An 18,249-nucleotide genomic window follows, 5' to 3' on the forward strand; every position below is an offset into this window, starting at 1 on the left:
TATCGCCTGTTTTGAAAATAGCTTTATTTAAACCATAGTACGATAATCGCAAACAAAATACACAAAGAGAAAGCCCGGGGCACATTTTGGTGGGTATGCTCACCCCCCGGCTTTTGGAAGCTGATGGCGTACGGTACCGTAAAAGGGGGTCTCAAGTTCAGAGCTGCTTACGGTCAAACCAGAAATGTGAGGAATGAGCAAGCTGAAATTATCAAAATCATGGGTCTTTCAGCGCTGTTATGGGCATATGTGTTAAGTGCCCCCCCCAACTGACCCTGATAACGCCACTGATGATAAATCATTGCATAATACTAAACTTAAGGCGGACGATGGCTATACTATAGATATAAAAAAATCCTCAGAGGGTATCATTTTTGACATTTTGTAAACCGCTCAGAGGCTCTCGCGTTATGCGCTATTATATATTAACCCCATATATATTATCATTTGAGTCCAAATCAAGGTGAACATTAATTTTGTGTTTACCAAGCCAATTTGTAATTTTACACTATTTTAGATTGCCCTAAATCGAGGTATTTAGCAGACTAAAGATATTCACATGGAAATGCCCGGTAGATGGAGCTGCGGCCAGCCCAGTAAAAGCCGACTGAGGGGGTACTGCCCCCTGCCCAATACTCTTTATCAAAATTATGCCAATAATAATACCCCCCCCCCGACTGATACGCTACTCTTTATCATAATTATGCCAATAATACAACTTTTTGAAAGTCCCACGGTCAGGCAATTAATAGGGCTCTGCGCAGGAGCGTTGTAAGCAGGTAGGCAGGGTGGACGAAGTCCATGGGCCCGAGGGTTCAGGGGCCCCGAGCAAAAGCGAAAAAGGATGGGGCTGATAAAGGAGATGTTAAAAGGGCCCTGCACTACTCCTTGTCCAATGTCCATGGGCCCCCGAGACTCTTGCCGCGCCACTGGCTGTGCGAGATGAAGCTAGAGTGCAACCGGCTTCGACTGGGCGCGACCTGGACGGACCTAATAGTATGTTCCTTTATTATATTGTTCTTATTCAAGAATCATCACAATAATAAATTTAAAACTTAAACGTCCACTTGGCCAGTTTTCCACAGAAGAACTGACTTACAACTGTTACTTTGATGGCAGACAGAACAGAATTTATATGACTTAATTCCCAAAGAAACTTAAAACCAAAAGTGGGACTTCCACTTTAACTGCAACAACTACATTTAGGATTACTAGGATGCGGACAACTGGTAAGTCCGAGTGTCTGAAACAGTTGACTACACGTGCTCGTACACCTCAACTCGCACTCCAGATCTTCAGACCACAGCCTCACGAATGTGCCTTCCGTAACGATTGGCTCCTTTTTATACGCACGGGAGAGTCCATCTTCCAGCTTGCTAATGATTAAATAGTCTGTGTCCAATGGAAGGAATCGCGGGCACGGGCAAGTTACTCCACGGTACAGCACGGTGCTCCAAAGGGCGTAATCCTCCTGGGGTCCAGGGGTGGTTTCAGCCGCGTTGGTTTTTAGGACATTCTTGATCTTGATGTGAAATGTTGTCGGGTATTTTCGTTGTGCGGTCTTTTCAAAACGACTCAACCTTAAGATTGTGGCTCGAGTAGCTGTAAAAGTCAAGATTGTAGACAGTCAAAAGAGAAGTATATTACGGATGTGCTAACGTTAGATTTCTTACTGTTTACAGAAAGACAGTCAATCTCCAAGCTAGTAAGGATATCAACCTGTCATCAAAACTGACGTCTTAATTGATTGAAATCTTACTTTATTATAAACTTCAAAGATTGAAAAACAAAGAATGGTGATACCTACCATACTGGCCGTAATCGCAGGCGTTAAACAGGTTCATGGTATCAGGACATAATACACAACGATCTGGAACGAAAATAGTAAGGCATCAATTTTAGTTTGGTCCTATAGACCTATCGGTGTCCTGATAAGTACAGATTACTCTTTCTATCATAACGATCGATAATTAATCAATTGTATTGAGCGTAATAAATGAACATTTCATAGTGGTTTAATTTATTAGAAAACGATATATATAGCTCCCATCACAAGTTGTATAAAATACTACCTCGTGCTTGCTGGTCTACTGCAGCGATTTACCTATTTCATGCCCTGCGGGGCTCTTCTAAATCGGAACTATATTAGGCCTAGTTGCAAGTCTTTACTATGGATATCTCTGGCCTCAACCCTGCAGTGTTTACGGCCTTAGTGTTTTATAAACCATGACGGGCTGCATGGGTGACCCCCATATTGCCTATTATGGGTACCGATAACGTTATATAGGACCAAATTGGACTTTGTGCATTAAGTACATAATTATCATAGATAAGTGGAACTTCTCTTAGAACATGAAACCCCTTTATGGTAGTCTCAAGTTTTATACAAACAAATGATCTTTGACTGATGTGGCGTTAAGACCTCTTCAGCATAAATACAATGTCAGTGGCTTACAGACACTATCATTGTGTAATATAAACTGGCCTCAAAAAGAAACTTATAATTTTTCACAAGGTCATATCTTAAAATCCTCTCCATAAAAATGAACAAAAATTTCACAGGATTACTTCAATACTCTACTCTAAACACTGGTCAGTAACCAAACAGTTGTCCAACTGACACAACAGCAAAATGCACTGACATGCAACACCTTCCTGGACCACATTCACAGCGCAACAGATTTCTTTAGCTGGGTTCCAATTATTCGTCTGTACATGAGCAAAAATTACACACAGGATTACTTCAATACTCTACTCTAAACACATGTCAGTAACCAAGCAGTTGTCCAACTGACACAACAGTAAAATGCACTGACACGGAACACCTTCCTGGATCAAATTCACAGGCGAATAATTGGAACCCAGCCAGCGAAATCTGTTGCGCTGTGAATGTGGTCCATGAAGGCGTTGCCTGTCAGTGCATTTTGCTGTTGTGTCAGTTGGACAACTGTTTGGTTACTGACCAGTGTTTAGAGAAGAGTATTGAAGTAATCCTGTGTGAAATATTTGTTCATTTTTATGGAGAGGATTTTAAGATATGACCTTGTAAAAAGTATAAGTTTCTTTTTGAGGCCAGTTTACTTACAGGTGCAAATTCAGGAACTTATAATGCTTATAAATAACAACATTCTTGATATATCACGTGAATAGGTAATATAAGGTAAACCCTGAACAGAGAACGCTAACTTCTTGTTCTAAGCTTTCACTGACAATTATATTTAGCACAGAACCGAAAAACATTAGGAACCAGCGGAAACCGTCAAAAATTTGATTGTTGTTCGAATAATTGTCATAACAAGGTTCACTACGCTCAGACACGTTTGTTTGGGCTATGCACTGAATTTTAATTTTAAAGAACTTAGGTTCAGGCATAAACAAAATTAATCCAGTAGCTTATTCTTCCAATTATAAATCGCTCACTGCCAGCGACTCGAGTATAGATCCATCCATTAAGAAGACCCTACCTGGACACGTCATCAAGCACTCATCCCGAGTTTTGAAGTTGTTCTCGTTTCCCGCGCATCCTCCATAGGTAAATTCCACGCATGTGTGACTGGCGCTGTTTGACGAGGAGGAATCCCAGTACCATCTATTCTCATTCTGGTCACATGGTCCAGAGTCACGTGCAATATTGCAATAATTCACTGAAAAATTACATCAAATGATAATAATTTATAGGCCTAATCTAGTTTAACATTACCGGTACAACATAGCTTCGGTCTATTCCATCCATTGACTCTAATAGAAAAAGGGTTTCAGGCACATTTTGATCTATAGTACAAATTTGATTATGCTTTATCAAATTTTTCCGCCCTTTGTATTTACTAATTCTTTTTGCCGCCCCTTCGTTTTTGCCGCCCCTATTTTTGCCGCCCCTTCATTTTGCCCCAAAGCCCCCCCCCCCCCAAATACGCGCATGAATAGTCCCATTTGTCTTCCTCGAAACAGTAGCGTACACACGTGTGATACACGAGCGATCAAAGGCGGTGCATCTGTAGCGCGCGACGAGGCGAGAAGTGATTGCACCCAATAGATACACCATTGCATTTGATCGTGCGTGTGTCACACGCGGACGCTACTGTCTTGAAGAATGCTTTTAGCTCCAAAAATTTACGTTGCCTTTGCCTGAAAAACAGTTTATATTTTCACTTCACAAGGCGAGTTCCTCCTGTGGATTTATATCGATCACTTGAGGTACCCACATGTTAAATAGATTGTTATAGCCAGATGCAACTGAGGTACATAAGATAACTTTGTGTAGTGTCATGTAAACGAATGCAGAAATGTTATTCTTCCGAAGAGAATAAGATTCCTTTCCCAAGTAAATCTCATTGCCGGGTACGCCATTTCCATGCTCCCAGCTCCCTCATCTTTGAATCTCTGGTCATGTATAGTTCTTTTAAGATGTGACTTTCGTTTGAGACATTGAGCTATTCCAGTTGAAATACATACAAACCCTATGGGAGACATGACATCTTTCACAGAGGGGGTAATCTCATTTGAAATTCACACACCCTGTGTAGAGATTAAGGTCATGTCTTCCGTAGAGGGTGTACGGATTCCAAATGGAATAGCCCATTTGGTTGTCAAATGTGGACAGTCTCACCTCATTGGGTAGAGCCTTTGCTGCAGGACCTGTCATCCACTTGGATACTGTAGTTCTATTTTTATTCAAACCACAGAAATTCGCTTTAATGCAAAAAGTGGACCCAAGTCCTATAAAATTGGACGTATGTCGTGTTTATTTGAACGGATTATCTGGAAAAAGTATGTCCCTTTGTTAATTGTTTATAACTAATTGGGACCTTCTTTGGTACTAATTAAATGAACTGTCTTGTTAATGGGAGGAGGAGCGTCGCACCATCTATACATGCTATACGAAACTATGCGTACCTTCAGTACAATACGAATCGCAGGTTTCCCGTGTTGAGAACCCGGTGTCTTCTTCCATGCAATAGTCTGTGGGTGTGTCCGTACACTTCATTAAGGTAGGATTGTAATAATAAACGTTACGAAGATCGCATCTCTGGGCTTCAGCTGATAGTACGGGTTTTGAAGAACAGAGTCCACCTATAATTTGAAAGAATTATCATGACTGAAGAGGTTCAACAGGTCTGTTGATTAAACAGCTAATAAAGTTTCTTTGTCAAGACCAAAGGAAAAACTTACATTTTTCTGCTGACAGTTTCGCCAGAAACCTCCTGGCTTTCTCAAGGCGATTGATGTTGTTATTGATCCATCTGCTTGGAGCAGGAATCCCGGCCGGATGTAGGCCTACTCCTGTCTCCAACGTTGGTCTTGACAATAACATCCGGTCGGGATTCCCCCTCCAAGTTTTTTCCTTTGGTCTTGACAAAGAAACTATATTAGCTGAGATAATATCATGCATGAATACAATGCTGCAACATGGAGCCGGAGTGGATATGTTAGGAGAAACACTTTAGACTTAGGGATTAAATCAAAACTCGACCGGTGGTTGACCGGCGGTTCCCATTTTTTAGAACAATAGCAACCGGACGGAACCGGCGGTCAACCGCCGGTCGAGTTTTGATTTCATCCCTTAGCGAAGTGTTCCGGCTTTGTCGTGAAATTATTACTAATTTTTACAAGTCCGATTTGATCAAATGAAGAAGTTTCCATCACAGACAGATCTGACATATCTGATGCGGAGTCAGAACGAGACTTTGATTATATTTAGTCAATATTGAATGGAGACGATGGAACTTATCGTCAGCGCTGAGTGAAATAGTAAAAATCGTTACAAAGTCGATCACTAATGAATAATATTAAACGGTTTTAAGCCATAGCCTATCCTCTTGGAAATATGGCGGACACAGTATGATATTATTTTGTATTGAAATGATAAATTGTTTGAAACTTACGTTTAACACACGTCCCATCTGCCACCTTACTGGGATATATACCACCATTCTCATTACATGCATAAACTTCCATCGCACACTGACTATCATAGGTTTGTGCGTCGCTGCCACATACTTTGGTTTGTCCATTGCTGGCACAGTCTTCATTGATGTCCTTACATATGCATTTGGGGTCTTTGTTGGAAGGGTTGATTACACATTTTGCACCCGGTCCACATACAGTATTTTGACATTTATCTGGTATAAAACAAGAAAAACTATGTGATTGGTATTAATAAAGATAAAAATAAAACATTTTCAAGGTCAAAGTTTTAAGGATATAACTATGTATCAAGTTTTCAATAGCATCGGTGAATGGAATCCAATATAAAATGATATCAGTTATAATCCAAGTGTCTCAATGTTTGGTTTGGCAGACTCCTGGAGCATTGAGTTAATATATAAAGGACCTTGGTACAAAACACGATCCAACTCCAGGGTTCCAGTCCAATCGAGGTGCCACCGTCTCATATAAGAATATATATACATTAGACTATCAACTTACGAACACATGAAGGCACTGTCCCATTCCAGGTTCCATTGCTTTGACAACGTAAGACATTTTTGGCGCCAAATTCAAACTCGCTGTCGTCTGCACAAATTACAGTCACTTCTGCGTTGAGATCAAATGCAGGACTAGCGGAAAACCCGCCGTTTGCTGGTGGAAGTAAATCTGGACATTTGGCGACTGGAAAAACATAAAAGTAGCAATATCCTGGCAATAGCATTAATTTGGTAAATCGGCAGGTAGAGGTCATGTTCCAAAATGTGTCTTTTTCATCTTTGGAGAATTACAGGAACATTTCATAACTGCCTTTTTAAAGGAATAAGTCTGTTTATCATAGAAAAGAGGACTACATTCATTAGAAATGGCACCCTTTCATACTTCTGTCACACCGCGTAACAATAAGTGGTGCCAAAGTGCACAAACCAAGCAATGGCTCTAAATGCGCGTTAAGCCGTGTTTTTTGTCCCTCCATTAAAAAAAAAATTCATGCAGTTATAACTTTTGAAGAAAAAACGTCTAGGAAGTTCAGATGTTTCTATACCCTTTCTAATATACAAGAAACATTTCTGGAAGGTTCTGTGATCATTAGAGGGGACGTACCTACCAGAACAGTCAAATTAAAAAAGGCCAAATATGGGTATTTACACATATTTTTCGATTTCAAAAAATAAAAAAGCCCCTCCTCTTTTTTGAAAACCCGGGTATGTTTTTATATTTACTCTACCTATAAATATTGTATATAATTATCTTAAATATTAAAACTGTAATTTCTTCAGAAAATTATGTTTTGGCGATATCAGATCATGGTCTTAGAAGATTGCAGTTTCCGAGGCTACAAATTACTCATTTCTATAACCCTACCAGCTCTCAAAATCATCAATACATACGGCTGCACACTGGTTCGATTCCCGTCCATTCTCCAGAAAGCTGACAGGTTCGATTCAAGTCCCCTCGTGAGATTTGGTATCGCTGATCGCAGGTGTAAGTCACTACAGTACCCTTACGCCAACTCCAACCATTGACACTCCCATGGGATGGATGGCCGAGAGAAAGACACGGAACTGTCGTGGAGTGAAGAGTTAGGGTAATCTTGAGTAGATTTATTCTTGGTGTTAGGTATAGGGTAACATTTTATGATCAATGTTTTTAGGTGTTAGAATGCGGGTTAGAACAAGGGATATGTTAGTAGCTAGATTCTCCAGATCTCGAATACTTACGCACGGCCGCTCCACTGTGCTGTAGCAACGTGAAGGATTGTGGGTAAAAAAGGCGCCGCCATCGCCATTAGAGGCCAGAAGGACTCAGGCTAATATGTTAGTGTTAACATTAGGGTTATATATGGTAAGACTTCGGGCTAAATTGAGTAATAACACAACAAGTCTTACCAATAATTTCCAGATGAACTGTGGTAAAACCAACAAGGGTTCCGCAACCATACGTTCCTGCTTGTTCAGTTGCTGTTTGTCTTAGAAGCATTCTCAATTTGTTGCCATCGGCCATCAATATTTGATCAAAATGGTCGTCGTGTCTGTGTGGTTGGAAGTGTCAGAAACATGTACTTCAGTATATTAAATTGGAATCATAAACTAATCAACTGGACGTATTGTTTTTCTTTCTTGAGAGGCTACGATATCGCACCTTATCCCAGGTGTATCTGCAGGCCGTCTGTTGATCTGGCGGCAGTCATCGACCTGTGACAAGGTGGTGTTGCCAGTTTTTGTGTCTTGAGCGGCTACGGTATCGTACCTTACCCTAGGTCCATCTTCAGGCCGTCTGTTGATCTGGCACCAGTCATCGACCTGTGACAAGGTGGTGTTCCCAGTTTTTGTGTCTTGAGCGGCTACGGTATCGCACCTTATCCCAGGTGCATCTGCAGGCCGTCTGTTGGTCTGAGAACGCAGGGTAGTCAATGAAGCGATTTGGGTAAAGAAAGAGCAACCATCACTACACAGGGGAGGTGGTCTGTGCCATAAATTGGCAGGGGCCTACAATTCTGTAATCAAAAACATTCCTAAGAAGTTTGACTCAAAATCAACAACACCTGGCAACACCACCTTGTCACAGGTCGACTGATGCCAGATCAACAGACGGCCTGATGATGCACCTAGAATAAGGTGCGATACCATAGCCTCTCAAGAGAAAACAACAAAACGTGAATCCATTAGATTAGTTTTATGATTCCAATTTAATTTATAATACCTGGATGAATGAAACCACACGGTAGACTGTAAAATCGCACCAGCCAAATTTGCACGCTACAGAGCCTGAAAAATAGATCCCGCGAACCACAAATTGACACACGTATGGGCGCTGCCATGGGGTGCTAATGGGTGCTGGGGTGCTAATGAACGCGTCGCCAGCACAATCGTCCAACGCGATCAATAACGCGTATAGGGCGCATACAAGTGCGCCTACGCGACCGGTAGTTCCTGGTACGCGATTACAGGGTCAATGGCCGCTTCCACGCAGTAACATACTTCTGAACTGAGTGTCAGGGCCCTGATGAAACCTTTACCAACGTAAGTACTTCAGAAGTACACTTGAATACGGCCAAGATACTCCTGCAACATATAACCGGTCAGTGCTCCTACAAATTTAGGCTCATTTACATCTCGATGATCACGGCATCATATATAATATCATGCTATATGACATGATCAACGGGAATGAGTCTGATGTCGCTAATTATAACTCGGTAATCAGATGTCCGATTTTGATGGAGTTTGCATCAAAATGTAGCATTTGCAATCTGTCAGAAAATGATGCGACTCATTCCATTTGATCATGTCATATATATCATAAACTTTACCTCGTTCCATCGTTATCAATCCGAAACCATCCAATCAACTGTCCTGCAGGATCAAGTTCCCCAAAATTACCCCCAGTTTGGCAATCAAGGATGACGTCAGATCCAACAGTTAACTGCAAATTAGTCTTATTAATTAGCTGTCGATTGCCCCAGTGGATGGCAAAGTTTAAATCTGTGAAGAAAATGGCAGTTGATGGATTATTCGGCATGCCAACAAGGCAATCATAGGCATAACTATGTGAAGTGCATAACAGAAACCTTTAATACCCGGGAACCTTGGGATCTGTTCTGGTTCCCATTAGTGTGCTTATTATTCTAGCAGAAAGTGCATTATCATGCTCGTCGTCGGCGTCATCATCATCATCGTATTTGTTGTCTCTAGTGGCAGCAAGTCAGCATTGTAAAAATGTAACGTACTTTAAGAGCTGGGGTATGGACGTTTGCACAGTATTTATTGTGGGACATGAGAGGACATCAGACATATCGAATTACATTCTGAATACGAAGAAAGACCTTCTGATATCAAATAATATTCGATATCATACAAATTTTATTTTTGACATTTAACAGTCCTCGAAGTAAAATTTAGAAATCTAATGATATTTAAAGTGTATGTGGCTGGGAGGAAAAGCTGACGATCATTTGAAAATTTCCATTAAGGAATTGCCAAAATCAATCAATAAACGCATCTCTTTCCTATCAGATTCTAAAGGAACATTACAGCAAGTCATACCACTAGGCCAAGAATGCCCTCGTGCCCCTCAGAATCCACCGTCCGACAGGAAAAAACAGCAAAGTAGAATCCAAGTATATAATGGCAACGGAAAGAAAAGAAAATTGCATGCGAAATAAGCTCCATATAACCTATCAACCTAGAAATGCAACTTATGCCTCGCAGAGAAATATCACACCAAGAAACTCAACTGTTTGTATGCACAGAAATCGGCACAAACTGGACCAATTCAGCATTACCTAGCAACTTGTCACTTGGCAACACTTCCTGCACAGAACTGATTTGTTTCAATCAATAATTGATTTTATGTATTGTCTCGTTTAACAATAATGTTATTTTGTTGTAAAATGAACTTGTTTTATACCAGTCTGATGATTGTTGCCATCATAATGAATGTGTAGCATGAAACAATCACATTCTTATACAAACATTTGTAGTTCTTTGTAATATAGATTTTCGTTTCTTTATCGACTTATTCATCTTTTTCTGCTTTTGTGTGGTAATTTTTATCCTCGAAACTGTATATTTGTGTGAAAGTTGAGGGCGCTATTTATATATATTCTAAATTTAATTTAGCCAAAAAATATAAGTTATTCCTTACATTTCATAAACAGTTTTTTTTAAATTCCTTCATATTTGTGACTCTTTTTATGTTTTAATGGCATTATACCAGCGTCTACCCCTTGTAAAGATGAAAACACAATTTAAGATAAATAGCGCCATCAGTGTTCACTTTTACTTAAAAATGACGTTTTACATGCTAAACTTTCGACGTAGTTTACCAGAATGCTATATGCTGCATAAGCTGTATTATCGTGATTAATATGGGCTGCATTCCTCATTGTGGCAACTGCTGTTTGAACTATACCATGACGCCTCAAGTCAAGGGAAATGAGATGGTGCACTTTCAAGGGCCTTCAACCTCGCACAGGGTGTCAGACAAGGTAGCGTTGTATCCACCAACTGCTTCAAGAACTTCATCAACGGGCTTCTCAAGACGCTTGAAATCTCCAGAATAGGCACTAAGATTGGTGATATCTATGTTGAAGCACCGACATGTGCGGATGATGTACTTCTCGCAGCAGAGTCCATGACTAATCTTCAATTCATGCTTTAGGTTGCATTAAATTACGCCTCCGAGCACCGATACATTATCCATCCGGAAAAGAGTACTGTCATGATGAACAATTCGCAAACTCTCCTAAATGTTTGACAAGAGTCACAACCTTTCAAGGTGCGTAATGACCCTCTCAATGTCTCCACTGAATGCACACATGTTGCCCTGCTGAAGTACACCACCAAAGATCAGGCTCAGCTTATTGATGCCCGAATGTAGCTGGCAAGACGGATAACATACTCGCTGATGGGTGCAGATCTACACGGCAACAATGGGGTGAATCCTCTCCTCGCTGCTAAGATGCATTCTACCTTCGTCATCCCAAGGTACATTCATGAGCTGGCGACTACTATAATTACACAATCAGACTTAAACAAGCTTGACAAATACCATAAGGGTGTGCTTAAGAAGATTCCGCATCTTCCAGATCGTACTGCTGATGAAGCCGTGTTTCTTCTACTGGGACGGCGCCCCATTGAGGGTGTTATCAGCAAACGTCCATGTTTGGTGCAATTGCTAGAGGCTGCAGTATTGAGAAAGAAATTTCCCAAAGGCAAAAAAAAAAAAAAAAAAAAAAAAAAAGGAAGTACAGTCTTCCAGATGGACACTATCCTAGCCGACCCACCATCGAAAATGAAGTGGAAAGAAATTGTCGACAGTGGAGTCAGCTCCTTCTGGTTTATCAAGCTTCGTGATGGGGCTGCAAGCCGATCTTCCCTCAAGTATATTAACTGAGATGTCTGGTCAACTGCTAGTCCAGATGTCATGGACCTCCAGAGAGCAGCTGTCAAGGCACGTATCCTTATATCGGGACATACACTCTCCAAGAAATGAAGGCAAAATACACGGGAAAATATTATCCTGGCACAGAGGCTACATGTCAGATGTGCAAAACTGAACCTGAATCCATGGGACATTTTCTGCTCTCTTGCGAACGCTTGGAGCAAAGAAGAGATTATCATATGCAGCACCTGCGACAAGCCGTCATAGACGAAGACTCCGGCTCAACATGGAATGACATCAAGAGTGAGGCACCCTGGATGCAACCCATTCTTGACTGTACATGTACCTGTGTTGGAATTTTACCTTACCCTCCAGACAATAAAGAGTCTAGAAACCATAGAAAGTGTAACTAGGAGGCTATGCTTCGCTCTCCACCGTATGTGGAAGTGCATCATAGGTGATTAATTACCCCTTACGTCAGCCTGGAGCTGATCATCCATGTACTTTTCGTCATGAGTGATGGCAGTGGATTTGCTGTGTTGTAGCAGTTAGTTTTTAGCTAGTTGGGTGCTAGCCTCGGTTCGAGGTTCCGGTTCTGGGATGGTGTTTTTTTTTCTATTTTTTCCTTCTTCTTTTTTTTAAAATTTTTTTTTGCTTCTCGATTTATTTTTTATTCATGTGTCTTCACATCATGTCCACCCACCTCTGATCTATACATGATCTATACATGATAATATATGATAATATAAAAAAATAAATCGAGAAGCAAAAAAAAAAAAAAAAAAAAGAGGAAAAATAGAAAAAAAACAACAAAAAAACACCATCCCAGAGCCCAGAAGGCTAGTTGGGTGCATGGCGGTGGAAGAATTAGAGCTGTGTTTTATCTTCTGTGTTTTTATTTTGTTTCGACCCCCTTCTTTCTAATAGCCTGTCTTTCTAATAGGGGTTCACCTACATAAAGGCGGGAGCTACGATCTACTGCTACTACTGTTATATATCGAGTATGTATGAATGGACCATGAGAGCGTTCATTCCTTTGGAAAGGACATTATGTAATCGGTCCCATTAAAGGATAAGCACTCTGGGTACACGGTTGTTGAGCCTATTGTGCCATACATTCATACAAAAACTTAAGGTTGGCAACTATTTTTAACTGTTGCAATTTGGTAGTTCAGAGCATTCTTGCGAATGGTAGTGAGCTTTGGCGAAAATTGCATTGATCGTTTCATAGCGAGTGTGTAGAAGAATTTGAATATCACAGATATGCTTTAGTAGGTCATTTGGTTCTTGAGTTATGTTGTAAAGAAGGCTGAAAGAACAACACTTTTGTAAAACGTACACAATCATTCACAACAATAAAACAAGCAAGTTTCAAAGTATACGATTTGTAGAATAAACTTTTGCAGAACATCAAAGTGTTATTTTTCAATAACATATTACTTTTTAGTATATTTAGATAATAAAAATCGGAATTTTTGGCTGCTTCGACCAACAATACATCGTGTACCCTTAATAGCTTTGACACATTAATTGTATACCTTATTGAATGTTAAACAAAATATTATAAGGAAAAAGTATGCACCTACCAGGAATGCAAACAGGTGGGCCGAAATCTTCCCATGTGCCATTAGACAGACATATCCGCTTTGTTATGCCGTGAAACGTATAGCCTACGTCACAGGACAAAGTTACGACATCGTCTGGAAGGTTGTATTCACCATGCGATGAGGCTGTTATGACTCCGTTTGGAAATGGGGATGGGTCTGGGCAAACGGCTAATAAGGATAAAAGTAATAACAACGCAATGAGAACACTGCAAATACAAAATTACTCAATGTTGAGTAAAAGGGAACAGAGCATCAAAATGAGTGAATAAAACTCAATGTTGATTTTAATTGTACTCAAATTTAGTAAACATTTATTGAGTATTGAGTGTAATTTGACTCATTTGTTTTCTCAGTTCCCTTTGTTCTCAACATAATTTTTACTATTTTTTGCACATTTCGACAAAAATTGGATTTAATTCCTTTTGGAAAGATTAACACTTACTGTTAATTTCTAACCATACAGTCTCCTTGTACACTCTTGATACCCCAGTTGTGCTTTGATATACGCATGCGTATTCTCCACTGTTAACAAATTTACTGTCTTTAATAATGAGCCACGACCAAGTGCTATTTGTAATGGTATGAACACGAGATGATAGGTCTGTGGACACGTCTACCAACTGAAAAAATAAAAAGACGGTATTCATTTCGGTTTTAAAGATTACACCTGGTGAAATGTTCTTTGTAAGCTTGTTATGTTTTAAAGTGATCTAAATATATCAAATAGAATTGTCATATCATATCATAACTTGGGTAAAAATATAATAAATACGTCGGGCATATCTAGGCATTAACAGCTGAAATCTAGGAGATAACGCTGATGAAACTTCGGCCAGGCACAAGTGACCTGGTGAACGAAGGGGGTTGCCGTAGATAGCTGGTCGGGGTATTTTTACAGGACAGGCAAGTGTAGCCGACAATCGGGCGTTATCCTGATCGGAACCGCCTGTAAACGAGGTCTTTATCATGGATCATCTGCCCCGCCATTACCAGATGAACCACAGGGAGAGCGGAGATTTTTTGTTTTGTCCTGCGGGGAATTAAACCCGGGACCTCTCGCACCAAAGGCAAAGACCTTAACCAGTGTGCCACGCTGCTCCTACGCTGCTGTTTCACATTAGCTTCCATTTAGTTGCTGTTCCTTTTTATTCAAAATTGAGTAATTTTCACCATTTTTATTTACAGTAAACAAAAGAATAAACAATTGACCTTTTCGGTAAATCCCATTAGCCTTTGCGAGTACACCTGAGAACTCGTCATTTGACGTCACGCCGATCTGCGCCGATGCGCACATCGTTTGTCGAACATCGTTACTGCGCTTTACAAGTCGGCGTGATGTAAAATGACGAGTTCTCAGGTGTAGCCTACTCGCAAAGGCTTATGGAATTTACCGAAAAGAAAGGTGAATTGAGATCCATAAAACATGTATAAAGATATACGAGAAAAAATCTACATACCTCCGCCATTTTGTTTTTCACCTTCCATTTAATTTGGTACGATGGATCGATGCGTATCAAATGACAGGCAATCGCTAAATAGGTTTCTGTATAAAGGGTGTACTTCCGGTTCGCAGCTGGTGCTGGGTCTAGTTTAACTTTACGATCTTCTACAGAAGGAATGAAAATAAAAGTCGCTTCTTGTCTGATCAATAATATAGTATTTCACCGTACTCCCTCACGGTATCACCTCGATACTATATGCTCACAATTTATTTGGCGCCTGAGTTTTAAAAAAAAAGACTAGTTTGCGTCATCTGGTGACTTCCTTGGAGAAAATGAATCGCAGAAAATGGCGAAAAATTACAGTACTTGTTTACATCATAAACAAATCGTTTTATTAACATTTGACGTCATACATAAACTAGGAATTTTAATTCAGTCTTCTAGTCAGTGCATTAAACGTAACTTCTGGTCCATGGGGCCAAAGGTGAAATTTAGATCAAGATAAAATAATGGAGTAAAAAACACAATAGAATACATAAATCAGACATGACAAAACTTCAGGACTTTAGAAAAGAGTATGCTAGACCTTTGGTGTTTTCAGTATGTGATAACTGATAAGCCAATGGTTGTGTAATGTAATAATCATAGTAACGCAATGTTCATAAATGTCTCTTTATGCCCCCAAATGTGTTGATACATCACAGTCTTGACTTTAAGGGACCACACTCTACATCAGTAACTCTGTTAGCTTAGAAAGACGGATACGAAGCCAGTATAACTTAACCCTAGAACTACATAGGGGGGTTGTACCAGCCCACCTAAATGTTTTATCAGTCATAAAAAAACCGCACGCATTTACGCCCAAACGACCTAAGCTAATCGTAGATCCATCCTTTGCGCTCATTTTAGTAATACAATTTTTACCCAACACCTTACCCGAGGGTAGGACCGGCCATCAAAGATGACCATAGATGAGGGGTTGGTGAGGCCCCAATGATTTTCATTTAGCTCTTGTGAAATTATTCCAAGAGCTACTAATTTGTTACTCGTTTGTTAGGTGAAAATAGTAATTTCCTTTCATATTTAGGATTAAATTCGGTAAAAATCGCTTTTTTGTAGAATTCCCCAAATTTGCATGGGAGCTCTCACAATATGACGTCATACCGACATTAAATTTTGGTATCACTGGATAGAGGGGCCCCATAGCTATACATCTGTATCAAATATAACGGTATATGACGCTCAGTAGTTCTAAGAGTTAGCTGAAGTCCCACACAACCCATTCAGTGATCCCAGCGCAAGAGTAAAAAAAAATAAAAAGGTTTGTAAATTGAAGTGAAGGATAAGTCATTCAAATTGTCTTTTGGTATTTATGAAATGGAAAAACAAATTACAAAACACGAAGAAAACAGCAGTATTGACAAAGTTGAAGTCCTATTCAAATACAAGGTGTCCCAGAATGATTTATACCGTGTTTGAACAAAATATCAAAAATATATAGTCAACAGTGTATCAAATTTTAATAAGTGCAATACAATGCCACACATGTCTCCTACTTATTCTGTGACTTTCATGGAAATAGCTTGATTCGTTTTCGCGTGACATTGCTATTACTGAAAATGGATGAAAACGGCATGCGTGTCATTTACAGTGCAAAGGCATCGTAACACATGGATCCTTTATCACCATCGTCCAGCCACACAGTGCAATATATTGGAGAAATCCTACATTCTTTTATAGGAAATACACCAAATTTGTGTAGATGTAGAGCTTACAATGCTAAATAATAATTCTTGATATGGGATTAAATGAAACATTTCAATATAACATCAAATATTTAGGATGAAAAACATACTTTTTATGTGATTTTTAACCCAAATTTTTACCCAAAAATGTCATTATTACAGAGGATATAACTTCCTCAAGCATCCTCTGCAGTAAATTTTAATCGTCTTCGTCACGTAGCTGTGGGTTTGCCAATATACTGTGGACATAAAAGCATGCTGTGACACTAAGGATGAACCTTCTCTATACTTTTATGAAACATCCATCTCTGCCGGCATTTCAAATGATGGAACTCACACACCGCAATAATTGCCTTCAAATCTGCCGCCAAAGAAAGAATAGTTTAAGGTCACTCAAGCGTAGCAAATCCTTTATTCCATACAAGGATTGCTTCGTAACATCTTAAATAAACGATAGATATCGGCTATTTAGTAGAAGTAACAGGACAACAATATACTGCATAACATTTTCCATATAACTTTGTGCTGAACGGTTAGTGATTTTACAGATTATCAAAATAGGTTGCTTTGTCAAAACTTGGAATTCAACATTTTTACGCAATCCTCTCTAACTTCTACTAGAAACATCCAATTTTTAAAATCTAAAAAATCTGAGAAAGCTAAATACATGTAAAACTGAAAATGCAAAACAATATGACCAACAGAAATGCAGTTCATACCTAAAAAATTCCATCTTTCCCGGTATAAATCATTCTGGGACACCCTGTATATGTCGCTAATACTGTCAGTATATAAATGACAGATTCTTACATTTCCTTTTGGGAGCCGGATGATGGTATCGATCTATATCGATCTTTTAGCAATTTGGCGCGAAGCTCAAATTGGTCTAGCTGGGCGTTGGTCTAGTCAGTGATCGTTGCCAGCTCGGCCAGTGCGGACAGTAAATTTATGTTTTAACGTTTTAAGGTTTTATCTTTATATATGTAGATATAACAGTGTCAAGTCTGCAAAAAAGGGCTTGTGATGAAGAGGAAGGGTCATGTCAAGTTTCAAGAGTCAAGCATGACATCCTTTATTTGTTTCTAGCAGGCAGGACATATTGTAGTATTTTTTTAAAAGAAAGCTTAAGGGCTGGGGTATGAACGTTTGGACAGTATTTATTTTGGGACATTAGAGCACATCAGACATATCGAATTGCATTCTGAATATGAAGAATGTCATTCTGATATCAAATAATTTTGATTTTTGAAATTCGCAATTTAATACACATTTTATGGCAAATCATTAAAATTGATATTTTTGATATTTAACAGTACTTGAAGTAAACTTTATAAATCTGATGATTTATACTTAAAGTGTATGTAGGTGGGATGAAAAGCCGACGATCAATTAAAAATTTTGACCTTTCGTATTGAAGATATGGATTTTTTTCCCCAAAACACACAAAAAAAATTAGGTCTTTTTGGGAAAAAAATCCATATCTTCAATATGAAAGGTCAAAATTTTCAATTGACCGTCGGCTTTTCCTCCCTGCTACATACATTTTAAGAATATATCATTAGATTTATATAATTTACTTCGAGGACTGTTATATATCAAAAATTTGAAAAATATCAAATTTTTATAATTTGTCATAAAATTTGT

At 39.3% G+C, this 18,249-nt stretch overlaps 1 protein-coding gene across 1 annotated transcript in view; it reads right to left on the minus strand.

The window, feature by feature from the left end:
* Nucleotides 1-1,142: 1,142 nt before the first annotated feature.
* Nucleotides 1,143-18,249, minus strand: part of LOC140139193 (sushi, von Willebrand factor type A, EGF and pentraxin domain-containing protein 1-like) — a 42,992-nt gene continuing 25,885 nt past the window's right edge. The window contains exons 13-25 of the mRNA XM_072160974.1: nucleotides 14,876-15,024; nucleotides 13,861-14,038; nucleotides 13,398-13,586; nucleotides 9,239-9,410; nucleotides 8,068-8,310; nucleotides 7,815-7,957; nucleotides 7,317-7,490; nucleotides 6,427-6,609; nucleotides 5,883-6,119; nucleotides 4,894-5,070; nucleotides 3,465-3,644; nucleotides 1,808-1,870; nucleotides 1,143-1,602 (exon numbers count right to left, since the gene is read on the minus strand). Of these exons, the coding sequence (XP_072017075.1) occupies nucleotides 1,184-1,602; nucleotides 1,808-1,870; nucleotides 3,465-3,644; nucleotides 4,894-5,070; nucleotides 5,883-6,119; nucleotides 6,427-6,609; nucleotides 7,317-7,490; nucleotides 7,815-7,957; nucleotides 8,068-8,310; nucleotides 9,239-9,410; nucleotides 13,398-13,586; nucleotides 13,861-14,038; nucleotides 14,876-15,024 (2,507 nt within the window). The 3' untranslated portion in view covers nucleotides 1,143-1,183. The remainder of the gene's footprint in view (nucleotides 1,603-1,807; nucleotides 1,871-3,464; nucleotides 3,645-4,893; nucleotides 5,071-5,882; nucleotides 6,120-6,426; nucleotides 6,610-7,316; nucleotides 7,491-7,814; nucleotides 7,958-8,067; nucleotides 8,311-9,238; nucleotides 9,411-13,397; nucleotides 13,587-13,860; nucleotides 14,039-14,875; nucleotides 15,025-18,249) is intronic.

Source organism: Amphiura filiformis, chromosome 18, assembly GCF_039555335.1.
Source record: "Amphiura filiformis chromosome 18, Afil_fr2py, whole genome shotgun sequence".
Classification (NCBI taxonomy): domain Eukaryota; kingdom Metazoa; phylum Echinodermata; class Ophiuroidea; order Amphilepidida; family Amphiuridae; genus Amphiura; species Amphiura filiformis.